The 18,336-nt window shown below is 46.9% G+C and overlaps 1 protein-coding gene across 26 annotated transcripts in view; it reads right to left on the reverse strand.

The window, feature by feature from the left end:
* The window catches only part of LOC118938861 (glutamate receptor-interacting protein 1), a 722,511-nt gene that overhangs the window by 166,741 nt on the left and 537,434 nt on the right, over positions 1-18,336 (reverse strand). For all 26 annotated transcript variants that reach the window (XM_090201312.1, XM_090201307.1, XM_090201305.1 and 23 more), the window contains 2 exons: positions 6,394-6,529; positions 2,836-2,981 (listed from right to left, as the gene is read on the reverse strand). In XM_090201312.1, the coding sequence (XP_090057438.1) occupies positions 2,836-2,981; positions 6,394-6,529 (282 nt within the window). The remainder of the gene's footprint in view (positions 1-2,835; positions 2,982-6,393; positions 6,530-18,336) is intronic.

Here is an 18,336-nt window from a genome sequence, read left to right on the forward strand (position 1 = left end):
CATTACACAGTCTGGGAGAGGAGACATCATTACACAGTCTGGGAGAGGACATTACACAGTCTGGGAGAGGAGACATCATTACACAGTCTGGGAGAGGAGACATCATTACACAGTCTGGGAGAGGAGACATCATTACACAGCCTGGGAGAGGAGACATCATTACACAGCCTGGGAGAGGAGACATCATTACACAGTCTGGGAGAGAGGAGCAAACACTATATGAACACATCACTACCTCCACAGTTACATCATTACACAGTCTGAGAGAGGAGACATCATTACACAGTCTGGGAGAGGAGACATCATTACACAGTCTGGGAGAGGAGACATCATTACACAGTCTGGGAGAGGAGACATCATTACACAGTCTGTCTGAGAGAGGAGACATCATTACACAGTCTGTCTGGGAGAGGAGACATCATTACACAGTCTGTCTGGGAGAGGAGACATCATTACACAGTCTGTCTGGGAGAGGAGACATCATTACACAGTCTGTCTGGGAGAGGAGACATCATTACACAGCCTGTCTGGGAGAGGAGACATCATTACAGAGTCTGTCTGGGAGAGGAGACATCATTACACAGTCTGCCTGGGAGAGGAGACATCATTACACAGCCTGTCTGGGAGAGGAGACATCATTACACAGCCTGTCTGGGAGAGGAGACATCATTACACAGCCTGTCTGGTAGAGGAGACATCATTACACAGCCTGGGAGAGGAGACATCACTATACAGTCTGGGAGAGGAGACATCATTACACAGCCTGGGAGAGGAGACATCATTACACAGCCTGTCTGAGAGAGGAGACATCATTACACAGTCTGTCTGGGAGAGGAGACATCATTACACAGTCTGGGAGAGGAGACATCATTACACAGTCTGAGAGAGGAGACATCATTACACAATCTGTCTGGGAGAGGAGACATCATTACACAGTCTGGGAGATGAGACATCATTACACAGTCTGAGAGAGGAGACATCATTACACAGTCTGAGAGAGGAGACATCATTACACAGTCTGTCTGGGAGAGGAGACATCATTACACAGCCTGTCTGGGAGAGGAGACATCATTACACAGTCTGGGAGAGGAGACATCATTACACAGTCTGAGAGAGGAGACATCATTACACAGTCTGTCTGGGAGAGGAGACATCATTACACAGTCTGGGAGATGAGACATCATTACACAGTCTGAGAGAGGAGACATCATTACACAGTCTGAGAGAGGAGACATCATTACACAGTCTGAGAGAGGAGACATCATTACACAGTCTGTCTGGGAGAGGAGACATCATTACACAGCCTGGGAGAGGAGACATCATTACACAGTCTGGGAGAGGAGACATCATTACACAGCCTGGGAGAGGAGACATCATTACACAGTCTGAGAGAGGAGACATCATTACACAGTCTGTCTGGGAGAGGAGACATTTTACACAGCCTGGGAGAGGAGACATCATTACACAGTCTGGGAGAGGAGACATCATTACACAGTCTGGGAGAGGAGACATCATTACACAGTCTGGGAGAGGAGACATCATTACACAGTCTGGGAGAGGAGACATCATTACACAGTCTGGGAGAGGAGACATCATTACACAGCCTGGGAGAGGAGACATCATTACACAGTCTGGGAGAGGAGACATCATTACACAGTCTGGGAGAGGAGACATCATTACACAGCCTGGGAGAGGAGAGGAGACATCATTACACAGCCTGAGAGAGGAGACATCATTACACTGTCTGGGATAGGAGAGGAGACATCATTACAAAGTCTGGGAGAGGAGAGGAGACATCATTACACAGCCTGGGATAGGAGAGGAGACATCATTACACAGTCAGAGAGGAGACATCATTACACAGTCTGTCTGTGAGAGGAGACACCATTACACAGTCTGGGAGAGGAGACATCATTACACAGTCTGTCTGGGAGAGGAGACATCATTACACAGTCTGGGAGAGGAGACATCATTACACAGTCTGGGAGAGGAGACATCATTACACAGTCTGGGAGAGGAGACATCATTACACAGTCTGGGAGAGGAGACATCATTACACAGTCTGGGAGAGGAGACATCATTACACAGTCTGAGAGAGGAGACATCATTACACAGTCTGTCTGGGAGAGGAGACATCATTACACAGTCTGTCTGGGAGAGGAGACATTACACAGTCTGTCTGGGAGAGGAGACATCATTACACAGTCTGGGAGAGGAGACATCATTACACAGTCTGAGAGAGGAGACATCATTACACAGTCTGGGAGAGGAGACATCATTACACAGTCTGTCTGGGAGAGGAGACATCATTACACAGTCTGCCTGAATGTAAAGCTCTGCATCAGACCAGGGAGAGGAGACATGAAAGGAAAAGACACCGAGGTGAGGTGTGTTTGGTAAAGGTGGCTTTGAACTCCGTGTAAAACAGCTCTGGAAAGGAACAAAGGAATTGTGGGAACTCAGGACTCTGACTTCAGGCGGAAGATCCAGTTTCATCTAGTATACATCCAGCTTGACTCTATACTCATCCAATTCTATTGATTAGTATTTATCTATTGAACCAACCTATCTATTGAACCAATCAGATCAACAGGACTAATGTATATATTGAACCAATCAGATCAACAGGACTAATGTATCTACTGAACCAATCAGATCAACAGGACGAATGTATCTATTGAACCAGTCAGATCAACAGGACTAATGTATCTATTGAACCAATCAGATCAACAGGACTATTGTATCTATTGAACCAATTAGATCAACATAATGTATCACTGACTATGAAGGACTGTATCATGTATAACAACGTGGTCCTAAAACAGTAGAACTCACAGACAGGTGGCAGCTCGTATTCCACCTCTAGAACCACGCGTTCTCCGACGTTCTTCAGCAGGCTGATGATCTCGTCGTGACGGAACTTGGTCAGATTGATCCCATTTACAGACTTGATGTAGTCGCCCACGTTGAGCTGGTCACTCCTACACAGAGAGAGATGGATGGTGTGGTAGAGGAGGGGAGGAAGACAGAGAGAGGGAAAGAGATTGAGACAATCAGAACAGAAGAAGAGAGAAACACAGAAAGAGAAAGATATGGAGACGACAGGATGAGAGAAACACAGAAAGATATGGAGACGAGGAGATGAGAGAAACACAGAGAGAGAAAGATATGGAGACGACAGGATGAGAGAAACACAGACAGAGAAAGATATGGAGACGAGGAGATGAGAGAAACACAGAAAGAGAAAGATATGGAGACGAGGAGATGAGAGAAACACAGAAAGAGAAAGATATGGAGACGAGGAGATGAGAGAAACACAGAAAGAGAAAGATATGGAGACGAGGAGATGAGAGAAACACAGAAAGATATGGAGACGAGGAGATGAGAGAAACACAGAAAGAGAAAGATATGGAGACGAGGAGATGAGAGAAACACAGAAAGAGAAAGATATGGAGACGAGGAGATGAGAGAAACACAGAGAGAGAAAGATATGGAGACGAGGAGATGAGAGAAACACAGAAAGATATGGAGACGAGGAGATGAGAGAAACACAGAAAGAGAAAGATATGGAGACGTGGAGATGAGAGAAACACAGAAAGATATGGAGACGAGGAGATGAGAGAAACACAGAGAGAGAAAGATATGGAGACGACAGGATGAGAGAAACACAGACAGAGAAAGATATGGAGACGAGGAGATGAGAGAAACACAGAAAGAGAAAGATATGGAGACGAGGAGATGAGAGAAACACAGAAAGAGAAAGATATGGAGACGAGGAGATGAGAGAAACACAGAAAGATATGGAGACGAGGAGATGAGAGAAACACAGAAAGAGAAAGATATGGAGACGAGGAGATGAGAGAAACACAGAAAGAGAAAGATATGGAGACGAGGAGATGAGAGAAACACAGAGAGAGAAAGATATGGAGACGAGGAGATGAGAGAAACACAGAAAGATATGGAGACGAGGAGATGAGAGAAACACAGAAAGAGAAAGATATGGAGACGTGGAGATGAGAGAAACACAGAAAGATATGGAGACGAGGAGATGAGAGAAACACAGAGAGAGAAAGATATGGCGACGACAGGATGAGAGAAACACAGACAGAGAAAGATATGGAGACGAGGAGATGGGAGAAACACAGAAACAGAAAGATATGGAGACGACAGGATGAGAGAAACACAGACAGAGAACGATATGGAGACGAGGAGATGAGAGAAACACAGAGAGAGAAAGATATGGAGACGAGGAGATGAGAGAAACACAGAAAGAGAAAGATATGGAGACGACAGGATGAGAGAAACACAGAAAGATATGGAGACGAGGAGATGAGAGAAACACAGAGAGAGAAAGATATGGAGACGAGGAGATGAGAGAAACACAGAGAGAGAAATATATGGAGACGAGGAGATGAGAGAAACACAGAAAGAGAAAGATATGGAGATGAGGAGATGGGAGAAACACAGAGAGAGAAAGATATGGAGATGAGGAGATGGGAGAAACACAGAGAGAGAGTGTGTGACAGAAGCACCAGATCATCAGCAAACAGCAGACATTTGACTTCGGATTCTAGTAGGGTGAGGCCGGGTGCTGCAGACTTTTCTAGTGCCCGCACCAATTCGTTGATATATATGTTGAAGAGGGTGGGGCTTAAGCTGCATCCCTGTCTAACCCCACGACCCTGTGTGAAGAAATTTGTGTGTTTTTTGCCAATTTTTACCGCACACTTGTTGTTTGTGTACATGGATTTTATAATGTCGTATGTTTTACCCCCAACACCACTTTCCATCAGTTTGTATAGCAGACCCTCATGCCAGATTGAGTCGAAGGCTTTTTTGAAATCAACAAAGCATGAGAAGACTTTGCCTTTGTTTTGGTTTGTTTGGTTGTCAATTAGGGTGTGCAGGGTGAATACGTGGTCTGTTGTACGGTAATTTGGTAAAAAGCCAATTTGACATTTGCTCAGTACATTGTTTTCATTGAGGAAATGTACGAGTCTGCTGTTAATGATAATGCAGAGGATTTTCCCAAGGTTACTGTTGACGCATATTCCACGGTAGTTATTGGGGTCAAATTTGTCTCCACTTTTGTGGATTGGGGTGATCAGTCCTCGGTTCCAAATATTGGGGAAGATGCCAGAGCTAAGGATGATGTTAAAGAGTTTTAGTATAGCCAATTGGAATTTGTTGTCTGTATATTTGATCATTTCATTGAGGATACCATCAACACCACAGGCCTTTTTGGGTTGGAGGGTTTTTATTTTGTCCTGTAACTCATTCAAGGTAATTGGAGAATCCACTGTGTTCTGGAATCCAGTGTGTTCTGGAATCCAGTGTGTTCTGGAATCCAGTGTGTTCTGGAATCCAGTGGGTTCTGGTAGTCTTTAATAGTTGATTCTAAGATCTGTATTTGATCCTGTATATGTTTTTGCTCATACATCTCCATTTTGGATAGATAATTCTTCGTGTTGTTGTTTGTTTAGTGTTTTCCAATTTTCCCAGAAGTGGTTAGAGTCTATGGATTCTTCAATTGCATTGAGCTGATTTCTGACATGCTGTTCCTTCTTTTTCCGTAGTGTACTCCCTTCCATCCCTACATCCCCCCCTCTCTCTCTCTCTCTCTCTCCCTCCCTTCTATCCCTACATTCCTCTCTCTTTCTCTCTTTCCCTCTCTCTCTCTCTCTCTCTCTCTCTCTCTCCCTCCCATCCCTACATCCCTCTCTCTCTCTCTCTCTCTCCCTCCCTTCCCTACATCCCTCTCTTTCCCTCCCTCCCTCTCTCTCTCTCCCTCCCTCCCATCCCTACATCCCTCTCTCTATCTCTCTCTCTCTCTCTCCCTCCCATCCCTACATCCCTCTCTCTCTCTCTCCCTCTCTCTCTCTCTCTCAGTGTGATGGAGAGGAGCAGTTGTCAGAGCGTGTAAAATGAGGAATCAGATGTGACCTGTGAGTTCAATGAACCAGTCAGCAGCTGACAGGAGGGAGGAGAGTGGTGTTTTAAACAGCATCAATTTATATAGCTAACACACACACACACACACACACACACACACACACACACACACACACACACACACACTAACACTGAACACACACACACACACATACATACACACACACATACTGAACACACATACAGAACACACATACACACACATACAGAACACACACACACACACACACGAGCACACACACACATACAGAACACACACACACCCTTCCTATCTTTCTATACAATCCACACGCTCATGTGTGTGTGTGTGTGTGTGTGTGTGTGTGTGTGTGTGTGTGTGTGTGTGTGTGTGTGTGTGTGTGTGTATGTGTGTTCTGTATGTGTGTGCGTGCGTGCGTGCGTGTGTGTGTGTGTGTGTGATGCTGGACATGTGTGAGTTACCTAGCAGCGATGCCTCCCTGGCGCAGGTTGGACACCCGAGGTTTTCCATCCTTGTCGACGCCCCCGGACACAGTGAGGCCGAGTGTGGTTCCCTCTTTCTTCATTAACTCTACAACACTGGAGCCCTTAAACTCATCTGAGAGAGGAGAGGAGGAAGAGGGGAGGAAGGGGGACAGGCGATGAGAGAGGTGCGGAGACCGAACAGGCCCCAACATGATGCAGAACACGAGATCCTTCCTCCTGTCCTCTCCTCCTCCTCCTCTGAAAAGGACTGTCAACACGCTGTCCTCAACTCCTTATCAGGAAGGAAGCAGCGACAAGATGAACGGTTGAATGGTTTCTCTCTCTCTCCCTGTGTCTCTCTCTCTATCTATCTCTCCCAGTGTCTCTCTCTCTCTCCCAGTGTCTCTCTCTCTCTCTCTCTCTCTCTATCTCTCCCAGTGTCTCTCTCTCTCTCCCAGTGTCTCTCTCTCTCTCTCTCTCTCTATCTCTCCCAGTGTCTCTCTCTCTATCTCTCCCAGTGTCTCTCTCTCATATCTCTCTCTCTCTCTCTCTCTCTCTCTCTCTCTCTCTCTCTCTCTCTCTCTCTCTCTCTCTCTCTCTCTCTCTCTCTCTCTCTCTCTCTCTCTCTCTCTCTCTCTCTCTCTCTCTCTCTCTCTCTCTCTCTCTCCTGAAGTCATGTGACAGTCTCTTCAGTATTTCCCTCCCTCCCTCTGTCTCTTCTTCCCTCTCCACTTCCCCCAACGTCCTAATGCAAATCCTCTCTTCACCATCATACACAACAATACGGTTTCTCTCAGTCTCTGCATTGTCCACAGCTGCCTTGCAGCCTCTCTTCTTGTGAAATCCCTCTCTCCTCTCCTCTCCGCCTCTCCTCCTCTCTTCTCTCTCTCCTCATCCCTCTCTCTCTCTCCTCTCCCTCTATCCTCCTCCTCTCTCTTTCTCCTCTCCTCTCTTCTCCTCGCCTCTCCTCTCCCTCTCTCTCCTCCTCTCTCTCTCTCCTCTCCCTCTCTCCTCCTCCTCTCTCTCCTCTCCTCTTCTCCTCGCCTCTCCTCTCCCTCTCTCTCCTCCTCTCTCTCTCTCATCCTCTCCCTCTCTCTCCTCCTCCTCCTCTCTCTCTCCTCCTCCTCTCCCCCTCTCTCTCTCTCTCTCCTCTCCCTCTCTCTCTCCAACTCCTCCTCTCTCTCTCCTCTCCCTCCCCCTCTCTCTCCTCTCCTCATCCTCTCTCTCTCCTCCCCCTCAACTCTCCTCCTCTCTCTCTCTCTCTCTTTTCCCCTACTCTCAGCCTCTCTTCACTGAGGAACAGTGTGAAATATCTCTCCTCTCCTCTCCTTTCAGTCAGTCCATAAATAGTGATGGTAGGTAGGACAGAGAGTTAGTTGCTGGTTTCCTCCATGTCCTCAGGCTCCAGATAAAACAGACAGACACATCACATCTCACTTCAGCAGCAACATAAAAAGGAAATGTCCTAAATGGTACACTATTCCCTATATAGTACACTACTTTAGACCAGAGCCCTATTCCCTATATTGTGCACTACTTTAGACCAGAGCCCTATTCCCTATATAGTGCACTACTTTAGACCAGAGCCCTATTCCCTATATAGTGCACTACTTTAGACCAGAGCCCTATTCCCTATGTAGTGCACTACTTTAGACCAGAGCCCTATTCCCTATTTAGTGCACTACTTTAGACCAGAGCCCTATTCCCTATATAGTGCACTACTTTAGACCAGAGCCCTATTCCCTATGTAGTGCACTACTTTAGACCAGAGCCCTATTCCCTATTTAGTGCACTACTTTAGACCAGAGCCCTATTCCCTATGTAGTGCACTACTTTAGACCAGAGCCCTATTCCCTATATAGTGCACTACTTTAGACCAGAGCCCTATTCCCTATATAGTGCACTACTTTAGACCAGAGCCCTATTCCTTATATAGTGCACTACTTTAGACCAGAGCCCTATTCCCTATATAGTGCACTACTTTAGACCAGAGCCCTATTCCTTATATAGTGCACTACTTTAGACCAGAGCCCTATTCCTTATATAGTGCACTACTTTAGACCAGAGCCCTATTCCCTATATAATGCACTACTTTAGACCAGAGCCCTATTCCCTATATAGTGCACTACTTTAGACCAGAGCCCTATTCCTTATATAGTGCACTACTTTAGACCAGAGCCCTATTCCCTATATAGTGCACTACTTTAGAGACCAGAGCCCTATTCCCTATATAGTGCACTACTTTAGACCAGAGCCCTATTCCCTATATAGTGCACTACTTTAGACCAGAGCCCTATTCCCTATATAATGCACTACTTTAGACCAGAGCCCTATTCCCTATATAGTGCACTACTTTAGACCAGAGCCCTATTCCCTATATAGTGCACTACTTTAGACCAGAGCCCTATTCCTTATATAGTGCACTACTTTAGACCAGAGCCCTATTCCCTATATAGTGCACTACTTTAGAGACCAGAGCCCTATTCCCTATATAGTGCACTACTTTAGACCAGAGCCCTATTCCCTATGTAGTGCACTACTTTAGACCAGGGGCCTATTCCCTATATAGTGCACTACTTTAGACCAGAGCCCTATTCCCTATATAGTGCACTACTTTAGACCAGAGCCCTATTCCCTATATAGTGCACTACTTTAGAGACCAGAGCCCTATTCCCTATATAGTGCACTACTTTAGACCAGAGCCCTATTCCTTATATAGTGCACTACTTTAGACCAGAACCCTATTCCCTATATAGTGGACTACTTTAGACCAGGGGCCTATTCCCTATATAGTGCACTACTTTAGACCAGAGCCCTATTCCCTATATAGTGCACTACTTTAGACCAGAGCCCTATTCCTTATATAGTGCACTACTTTAGACCAGAGCCCTATTCCCTATATAGTGCACTACTTTAGACCAGAGCCCTATTCCCTATATAGTGCACTACTTTAGACCAGAGCCCTATTCCTTATATAGTGCACTACTTTAGACCAGAGCCCTATTCCCTATATAGTGCACTACTTTAGACCAGAGCCCTATTCCCTATATAGTGGACTACTTTAGACCAGGGTCTGTCGACTATCAGAGGACAGGGCTGTGGATGTCTCTATGTCTGTCTGGAGACTATCAGAGGACAGGGTTGTGGATGTCTCTGTGTCTGTCCAACTGCCATGTTGAGGAGGAGATGTCTTTCAGAGAACAGGGTTGTATTGGACACAGAGAAGAACACCAGCTAGCTAATTCAGCCATAAGGTCCAACACTCTTAACCTCGAGAGTACCTTCCCATCCTGCAAGGGGTGAGGTGGAGATGTGTGAGGGGAATGCACACACACACACACACACACACACACACACACACACACACACACACACACACACACACACACACACACCACAGGAGATGTCAGATCCCCATATCCATCCATCTGCAGTGTGGCAACATTCTAATGACCCAGGTGGAGCAACCTGTCACCCCCATCACACAACCAGCTGACCCTGAGGGAGGGAGGGAGGGAGGGAGCAACCTGTCACCCCCATCACACAACCAGCTGACCCTGAGGCAGGGAGGGAGGGAGGGAGGGAGGGAGGGAGGGAGGGAGGGAGGGAGGGAGGGAGGGAGGGAGCAACCTGTCACCCCCATCACACAACCAGCTGACCCTGAGGCAGGGAGGGAGGGATGGAGGGAGGGAGGGAGGGAGGGAGGGAGGGAGGGAGGGAGGGGAGGAGGGAGGGAGGGGAGGAGCAACCTGTCACCCCCATCACACAACCAGCTGACCCTGAGGGGAGGGAGGGAGGGAGGGAGGGAGGGAGGGAGGGAGGGAGGGAGGGAGGGAGGGAGGGAGCAGAGGGCGAGGGATAGGGGAATGGGAGATATAGGGATAGATGAGAGGAGAGGTGAAAGGGGAGAGATAGGGAGGTGAGGAGAGAAGAGGAGGAGGGAGGAGAAGAGATGAGGGAGGGATGGATGGGAGGGGGAGGGCAAGGGATAGGGAGGAGAGCGGGGGTGGGGGTGGGGATGGTTGAGGGGAATGAGGAATGAGGAGAGGAACTGGGTTGGGGATGGTTGAGGGGAATGAGGAGAGGACAGTCATATCTAACCACTACAATCTGAGACAGTCTGTCTGGAGGGTCTTCATCAACATAACCAGTCATATCTAACCACTACAATCTGAGACAGTCTGGAGGGTCTTCATCAACATAACCAGTCATATCTAACCACTACAATCTGAGACAGTCTGTCTAGATGGTCTTCATCAACATAACCAGTCATATCTAACCACTACAATCTGAGACAGTCTGTCTGGAGGGTCTTCATCAACATAACCAGTCATATCTAACCACTACAATCTGAGACAGTCTGGATGGTCTTCATCAACATAACCAGTCATATCTAACCACTACAATCTGAGACAGTCTGTCTGGATGGTTTTCATCAACATAACCAGTCATATCTAACCACTACAATCTGAGACAGTCTGGAGGGTCTTCATCAACATAACCAGTCATATCTAACCACTACAATCTGAGTCAGTCTGGAGGGTCTTCATCAACATAACCAGTCATATCTAACCACTACAATCTGAGACAGTCTGTCTAGATGGTCTTCATCAACATAACCAGTCATATCTAACCACTACAATCTGAGACAGTCTGTCTGGAGGGTCTTCATCAACATAACCAGTCATATCTAACCACTACAATCTGAGACAGTCTGTCTGGAGGGTCTTCATCAACATAACCAGTCATATCTAACCACTACAATCTGAGACAGTCTGTCTGAAGGGTCTTCATCAACACTACAATCTGAGACAGTCTGTCTGGAGGGTCTTCATCAACATAACCAGTCATATCTAACCACTACAATCTGAGACAGTCTGTCTGGATGGTTTTCATCAACATAACCAGTCATATCTAACCACTACAATCTGAGACAGTCTGAAGGGTCTTCATCAACATAACCAGTCATATCTAACCACTACAATCTGAGACAGTCTGTCTAGATGGTCTTCATCAACATAACCAGTCATATCTAACCACTACAATCTGAGACAGTCTGTCTGGAGGGTCTTCATCAACATAACCAGTCATATCTAACCACTACAATCTGAGACAGTCTGTCTGAAGGGTCTTCATCAACATAACCAGTCATATCTAACCACTACAATCTGAGACAGTCTGTCTGGATGGTTTTCATCAACATAACCAGTCATATCTAACCACTACAATCTGAGACAGTCTGGATGGTCTTCATCAACATAACCAGTCATATCTAACCACTACAATCTGAGACAGTCTGTCTAGATGGTCTTCATCAACATAACCAGTCATATCTAACCATTACAATCTGAGACAGTCTGTCTAGATGGTCTTCATCAACACTACAATCTGAGACAGTCTGTCTGGAGGGTCTTCAACAACATAACCAGTCATATCTAACCATTACAATCTGAGACAGTCTGTCTAGATGGTCTTCATCAACACTACAATCTGAGACAGTCTGTCTGGAGGGTCTTCAACAACATAACCAGTCATATCTAACCACTACAATCTGAGACAGTCTGTCTAGATGGTCTTCATCAACACTACAATCTGAGACAGTCTGTCTGGAGGGTCTTCATCAACATAACCAGTCAACTATGGTTCTGTGAACACTGGAGGGTGAATGAATTGTGCATCACACTGTGAAGAGACAAACTGTCTCTCTGTTCCAAAAGCCCACAGACCAGGCTGTGATCTGGTGGGTTATATTCCTGTCTGTGATGCTCAGAATGTGGATAAGCCTCTTAGAATGGAGATGAGTGGTGAGAGATACGATCAAGAGAGAGAAACAAGCCTCTGTCTCTCTCTCTCTCCTCCTCCTCTCCTCCTCCTCTCCTCTCTCCTCATCCACTCTCTTCCTCTCTCCCTCCTCTCCTCTCCTCTCCTCTCTCCTTGTCCTCCCTCCTCCTCCTCCTCCTCTCCTTGTCCTCTCTCCTCCTCCTCCTCTCCTCCACTCTCCTCCTCTAATCACCTCCTCCTCCAATCTCAATCTCAATCTCCTCCTCTCCTACACTCTCCTCCTCTAATCACCTCCTCCTCCTCCTCCAATCACCTCCTCCTCCTCCTCCTCTAATCACCTCCTCCTCCTCCTCTAATCACCTCCTCCTCCTCCTCCCACTCTCCTCCTCTAATCACCTCCTCCTCTCCTCCTCTAATCACCTCTTCCTCTGATCCTCTAATCTCCTCCTCCTCCCCTCCTCTAATCACCTCCTCCTCTCCTCGTCTAATCTCCTCCTCCTCCTCCTCCTCTAATCACCTCCTCCTCCTCTAATCTCCTCCTCCTCCTCCTCCTCTAATCACCTCCTCCTCCTCCTCTCCTCTGCCCTTTCCTATGTCCTATCCTCCCTTCCTCTCCCTCGCGTCTCTCACCCCCCCACCCCACCCCCATAGGTCACATCCTCTCCTCTGTGCCTGTTCATGTCCAGTGTGGTAGTAGGGTTAGAGGACAGTGAGACAAGGGGACTGCGTCAGACAAAATGTCCTTCTCCTGCTCAGTCATTTCCCTAGTGAGCAGGCCTGACAGATGGCCCTGAGAACAGCACGCAGCAGGGACACTGTCCAGGAGACTTTAAAACCGCGTGATGTAGTGACACCAAGGAACAGAGGACATGAACCCTGTCCTCCTCTGTCCTCCTTTAACTCTCCGTCTACTGTTTAGTTAAGTGATAAACTGGTGTTTGGAGGATACAGCACATTGGCTTGTCGAGGGCCGGCACTCTGTGCCAATATATTCTCCTCCAAAACACCGTCTTCCAGGGCATTGACACTTTTATACAACTGGTTACCAACATGTTCAAATAATCATGGACATTTTTTCATTAATAAAACATTATTTTATTCATGCTACTTCATCCTTCCAGGAGATATAGTCCAGACACACATCTAGGGTTGTTACTACACTACAACATGGTTACTACACTACAAACCCCTGGACACTACACCATGGTTACCACACTACAACATGGTTACTACACTACAACATGGTAACTACACTACCACATGGTTACCACACTACAACATGGTTACTACACTACAACATGGTAACTACACTACCACATGGTTACTACACTACCACATGGTTACTACACTACAGCATGGTTACTACACTACAACATGGTTACTACACTACAAACCCCTGGACACTACACCATGGTTACCACACTACAACATGGTTACTACACTACAACATGGTTACTACACTACAAACCCCTGGACACTACACCATGGTTACTACACTACAACATGGTTACTACAATAGAAACCCCTGGACACTACAACATGGTTACCACACTACAACATGGTTACTACACTAGAAACCCCTGGACACTACACCATGGTTACTACACTATAACATGGTTACTACACTACAACATGGTTACTACACTACCACATGGTTACTACACTACAACATGGTTACTACACTATAACATGGTTACTACACTACAACATGGTTACTACACTACCACATGGTTACTACACTACAACATGGTTACTAAACTACAACATGGTTACTACACTACCACATGGTTACTACACTACAACATGGTTACTACACTACAACATGGTTACTACACTAGAAACCCCTGGACACTACAACATGGTTACTACACTACCACATGGTTACTACACTACAACATGGTTACTAAACTACAACATGGTTACTACACTACAACATGGTTACTACACTACAACATGGTTACTACACTACAACATGGTTACTACACTACAGCATGGTTACTACACTACAACATGGTTACTACACTACAACATGGTTACTACACTACAACATGGTTACTACACTACAACATGGTTACTACACTACAACATGGTTACTACACTACAACATGGTTACTACACTACAAACCCTGGACACTACACATGGTTAACTACACTACACATGGTTACTACACTACAACCATGGTTACTACACTACCACATGGTTACTACACTACAACATGGTTACTACACTACACATGGTTACTACACTACAAACCCCTGGACACTACAACATGGTTACTACACTACCACATGGTTACGACACTACCACATGGTTACGACACTACCACATGGTTACTACACTACAACATGGTTACTACACTACAACTGGTTACTACACTACACCATGGTTACTACACTACCACATGGTTACGACACTACCACATGGTTACTACACTACAACATGGTTACGACACTACCACATGGTTACTACACTACAACATGGTTACTAAACTACCACATGGTTACTACACTACAGCATGGTTACTACACTACCACATGGTTACTACACTACCACATGGTTACTACACTACCACATGGTCACTACACTACCACATGGTTACTACACTACCACATGGTTACTACACTACCACATGGTCACTACACTACCACATGGTTACTACACTACCACATGGTTACTACACTACAACATGGTTACTACACTACAACATGGTTACTACACTACAGCATGGTTACTACACTACAACATGGTTACTACACTACAGCATGGTTACTACACTACAACATGGTTACTACACTACAACATGGTTACTACACTACAAACCACTGGCCTCAGATCTATCAAAAGTAGTGCACTATATAGGGGACATATATAGGGGACATATATATGGCACATATATAGGGGACATATATAGGGCACATATATAGGGGACATATATAAGGGACATATATAGGGGACATACAAAGGGGACATATATAGAGGACATATATAGGACACATATATAGGACACATATATAGGGGACATATATAGGACACATATATAGGGGACATATACAGGGGACAGCGTGCCATTTGAGATGTAGTTCAGGTACAAGCTAGGTGCTGCCAGACAGCCTGTCCTGTCAGTGTCTATCGCCCACTAAGCATATCATTGAAAAAGACCAAGCCATTCTACCCTTTAATTAAATGTTAACTTAAGTCATTTGCATATTGATGAGAATGCCAAAGGGGGCTTCAGGATGGAGAAAAGGAGTTTGGTGTTGGGGTAGTCGTGGGGGGGCCAGGGTATCCGTGCACAGCTGAAGTCATTTCCGTGCTAGCGGGTTTGCGGCTAATCGGAAGCGCTAGCTAGCTGGCTGGCAGAGTTGTGACGGGGAGGGGAAGGAGTGTGTGTGTGCGAAGGGGACAAACAGGAAGGAAGAGAGGGGACCCGGGGCCTCGGAGAGGGGAAGGAGTGTGTGTGCGTGTGTGCGGTGTGCGAGGGGGACAAACAGGAAGGAAGAGAGGGGACCCGGGGACTCGGAGAGGGGAAGGAGTGTGTGTGTGTGCATGTGTGCGAAGGGGACAAACAGGAAGGGAGAGAGGGGACCCGGGGCCTCGGAGAGGGGAAGGAGTGTGTGTGTGCGAAGGGGACAAACAGGAAGGAAGAAATGGGACCCGGGGCCTCGGAGAGGGGAAGGAGTGTGTGTGCGTGTGTGCGGTGTGCGAGGGGGACAAACAGGAAGGAAGAGAGGGGACCCGGGGCCTCGGAAGAGGGGAAGGAGTGTGTGTGTGCATGTGTGCGAAGGGGACAAACAGGAAGGAAGAGAGGGGACCCGGGGCCTCGGAGAGGGGAAGGAGTGTGTGTGCGAGTGTGCGGGTTTGCGAGGGGGACAAAGAGGAAGGAAGAGAGGGGACCCGGGGCCTCGGTTCCCCTTTCTGAAGATTCGCTGCTGTGCCTGGTAATCTGCACTGAACCAAATCAGCCCAGTTTACAACATGCTAGAGTTGGTATAAGGTGACCACTGAGCATCAATCAGCCGTAGAGAAAGGCCACTGCCCCTGAAACGGTGATCTCGGACACAAATGATATAGGAGGGACCTTTTCCAACTAATCTCAGCTTCTATGGCTGCCTGAACTTAGAGCCAGCATACCGTATGCCCTGCAGGGTGTTCCTGTCATTGGTGCTCGTCTCTAAGAGATGAGGAGATATTTCTACAGGTTAACATGTGTACCAGAGAGGATGAATGGTTTCTGGGTCTAACAGAGATGTTTTGCTCTCTCTGTTCTCTCTCCTCTGTTCTCTCTCCTCTGTTCTCTGTTCTCTCTTCTCTCTCCTCTGTTCTCTCTTCTCTCTTCTCTCTTCTCTCTTCTCTCTCCTCTCTCCTCTCTCCTCTCTCCTCTGTTCTCTCTCTCTCCTCTGTTCTCTCTCTCTCCTCTGTTCTCTCTCTCTCTCTCTCCTCTGTTCTCTCTCTCCTCTGTTCTCTCTCTCTCTCCTCTGTTCTCTCTCTGTTCTCTCTCCTCTGTTCTCTCTCTTTTCATGATCTGACTGTGTTAACCTCCCATCTCCTCTCTCTCCAACTTCTCCACCTCTCCCACACCTCCCACAGCACCAGAGGGACAGACAGACAGGCAGAATGTCTCACCTCTCTCCCGCCTCTCCCACAGCACCAGAGGGACAGAGAGACAGACTGTCTCACACCTCTCCCACAGCACCAGAGGGACAGAGAGACAGACTGACTGTCTCACACCTCTCCCACCTCTCCCACAGCACCCGAGTGACAGACAGACAGGTAGGTAGTCACACATTTTTCTCTCTTTCTTGAGTTCTTTCTTTCCCTATCACCCTTGACCTCTCACGATCTCTCTCTCTCTCTCTCTCCCGTCATCTCACTGTGTGTGGGCGTGGAGAGGATGAAGTCATCTGTGCAAACAACTATATTTGAATCAACAAGTGCTTCAGAAATTCAAGACAAGACTTGCAGAATGCATTAAGTCTGTTAGGAGAAAGAGAGTGAAAGAGTGAAAGAGTGTTTCAGAGTTGGTTCATGCATTTACTGTCTGTTTAAAAAGCACGTAGTCGTTGACACCTTCTATCTGTCGTCTCGTAAAATGGCTCCCGGATGCTCATAACCTCTCTTAGTTATCATTTCCTATAACACTGGTTTCATCAAAACAAATAAAACAGGAACTAGCTATAAAACACAAACCCCGTGACTCTAACCTGGGGCGGCAGGGTAGCCTAGTGGTTAGAGCGTTGGACTAAACAGGAACTAGCTATAAAACACAAACCCCATGACTCTAACCTGGGGCGGCAGGGCAGCCTAGTGGTTAGAGCGTTGGACTAAACAGGAACTAGCTATAAAACACAAACCCCATGACTCTAACCTGGGGAGGCAGGGTAGCCTAGTGGTTAGAGCGTTGGACTAAACAGGAACTAGCTATAAAACACAAACCCCATGACTCTAACCTGGGGAGGCAGGGTAGCCTAGTGGTTAGAGCGTTGGACTAACAGGAACTAGCTATAAAACACAAACCCCATGACTCTAACCTGGGGAGGCAGGGTAGCCTAGTGGTTAGAGCGTTGGACTAAACAGGAACTAGCTATAAAACACAAACCCCATGACTCTAACCTGGGGAGGCAGGGTAGCCTAGTGGTTAGAGCGTTGGACTAAACAGGAACTAGCTATAAAACACAAACCCCATGACTCTAACCTGGGGAGGCAGGGTAGCCTAGTGGTTAGAGCGTTGGACTAAACAGGAACTAGCTATAAAACACAAACCCCATGACTCTAACCTGGGGAGGCAGGGTAGCCTAGTGGTTAGAGCGTTGGACTAAACAGGAACTAGCTATAAAACACAAACCCCATGACTCTAACCTGATAAGTACATCACATCTATATAACAGGTCAAATGGAATCAATAAGTACCAAAGAGGAAACAGTCCCCTGAACCAACGGAGGGTATTGATACAGTCCCCTGAATCAACGGACGGTATTGATACAGTCCCCTGAACCAACGGAGGGTATTGATACAGTCCCCTGAACCAACGGAGGGTATTGATTCAGTCCCCTGAACCAACGGAGGGTATTGATACAGTCCCCTGAACCAACGGAGGGTATTGATACAGTCCCCTGAACCAACGGACGGTATTGATACAGTCCCCTGAACCAACGGACGG

The sequence above is a fragment of the Oncorhynchus mykiss genome, chromosome 15, assembly GCF_057628025.1.
Source record: "Oncorhynchus mykiss isolate SJ-2025 chromosome 15, ASM5762802v1, whole genome shotgun sequence".
Lineage (NCBI taxonomy): Eukaryota > Metazoa > Chordata > Actinopteri > Salmoniformes > Salmonidae > Oncorhynchus > Oncorhynchus mykiss.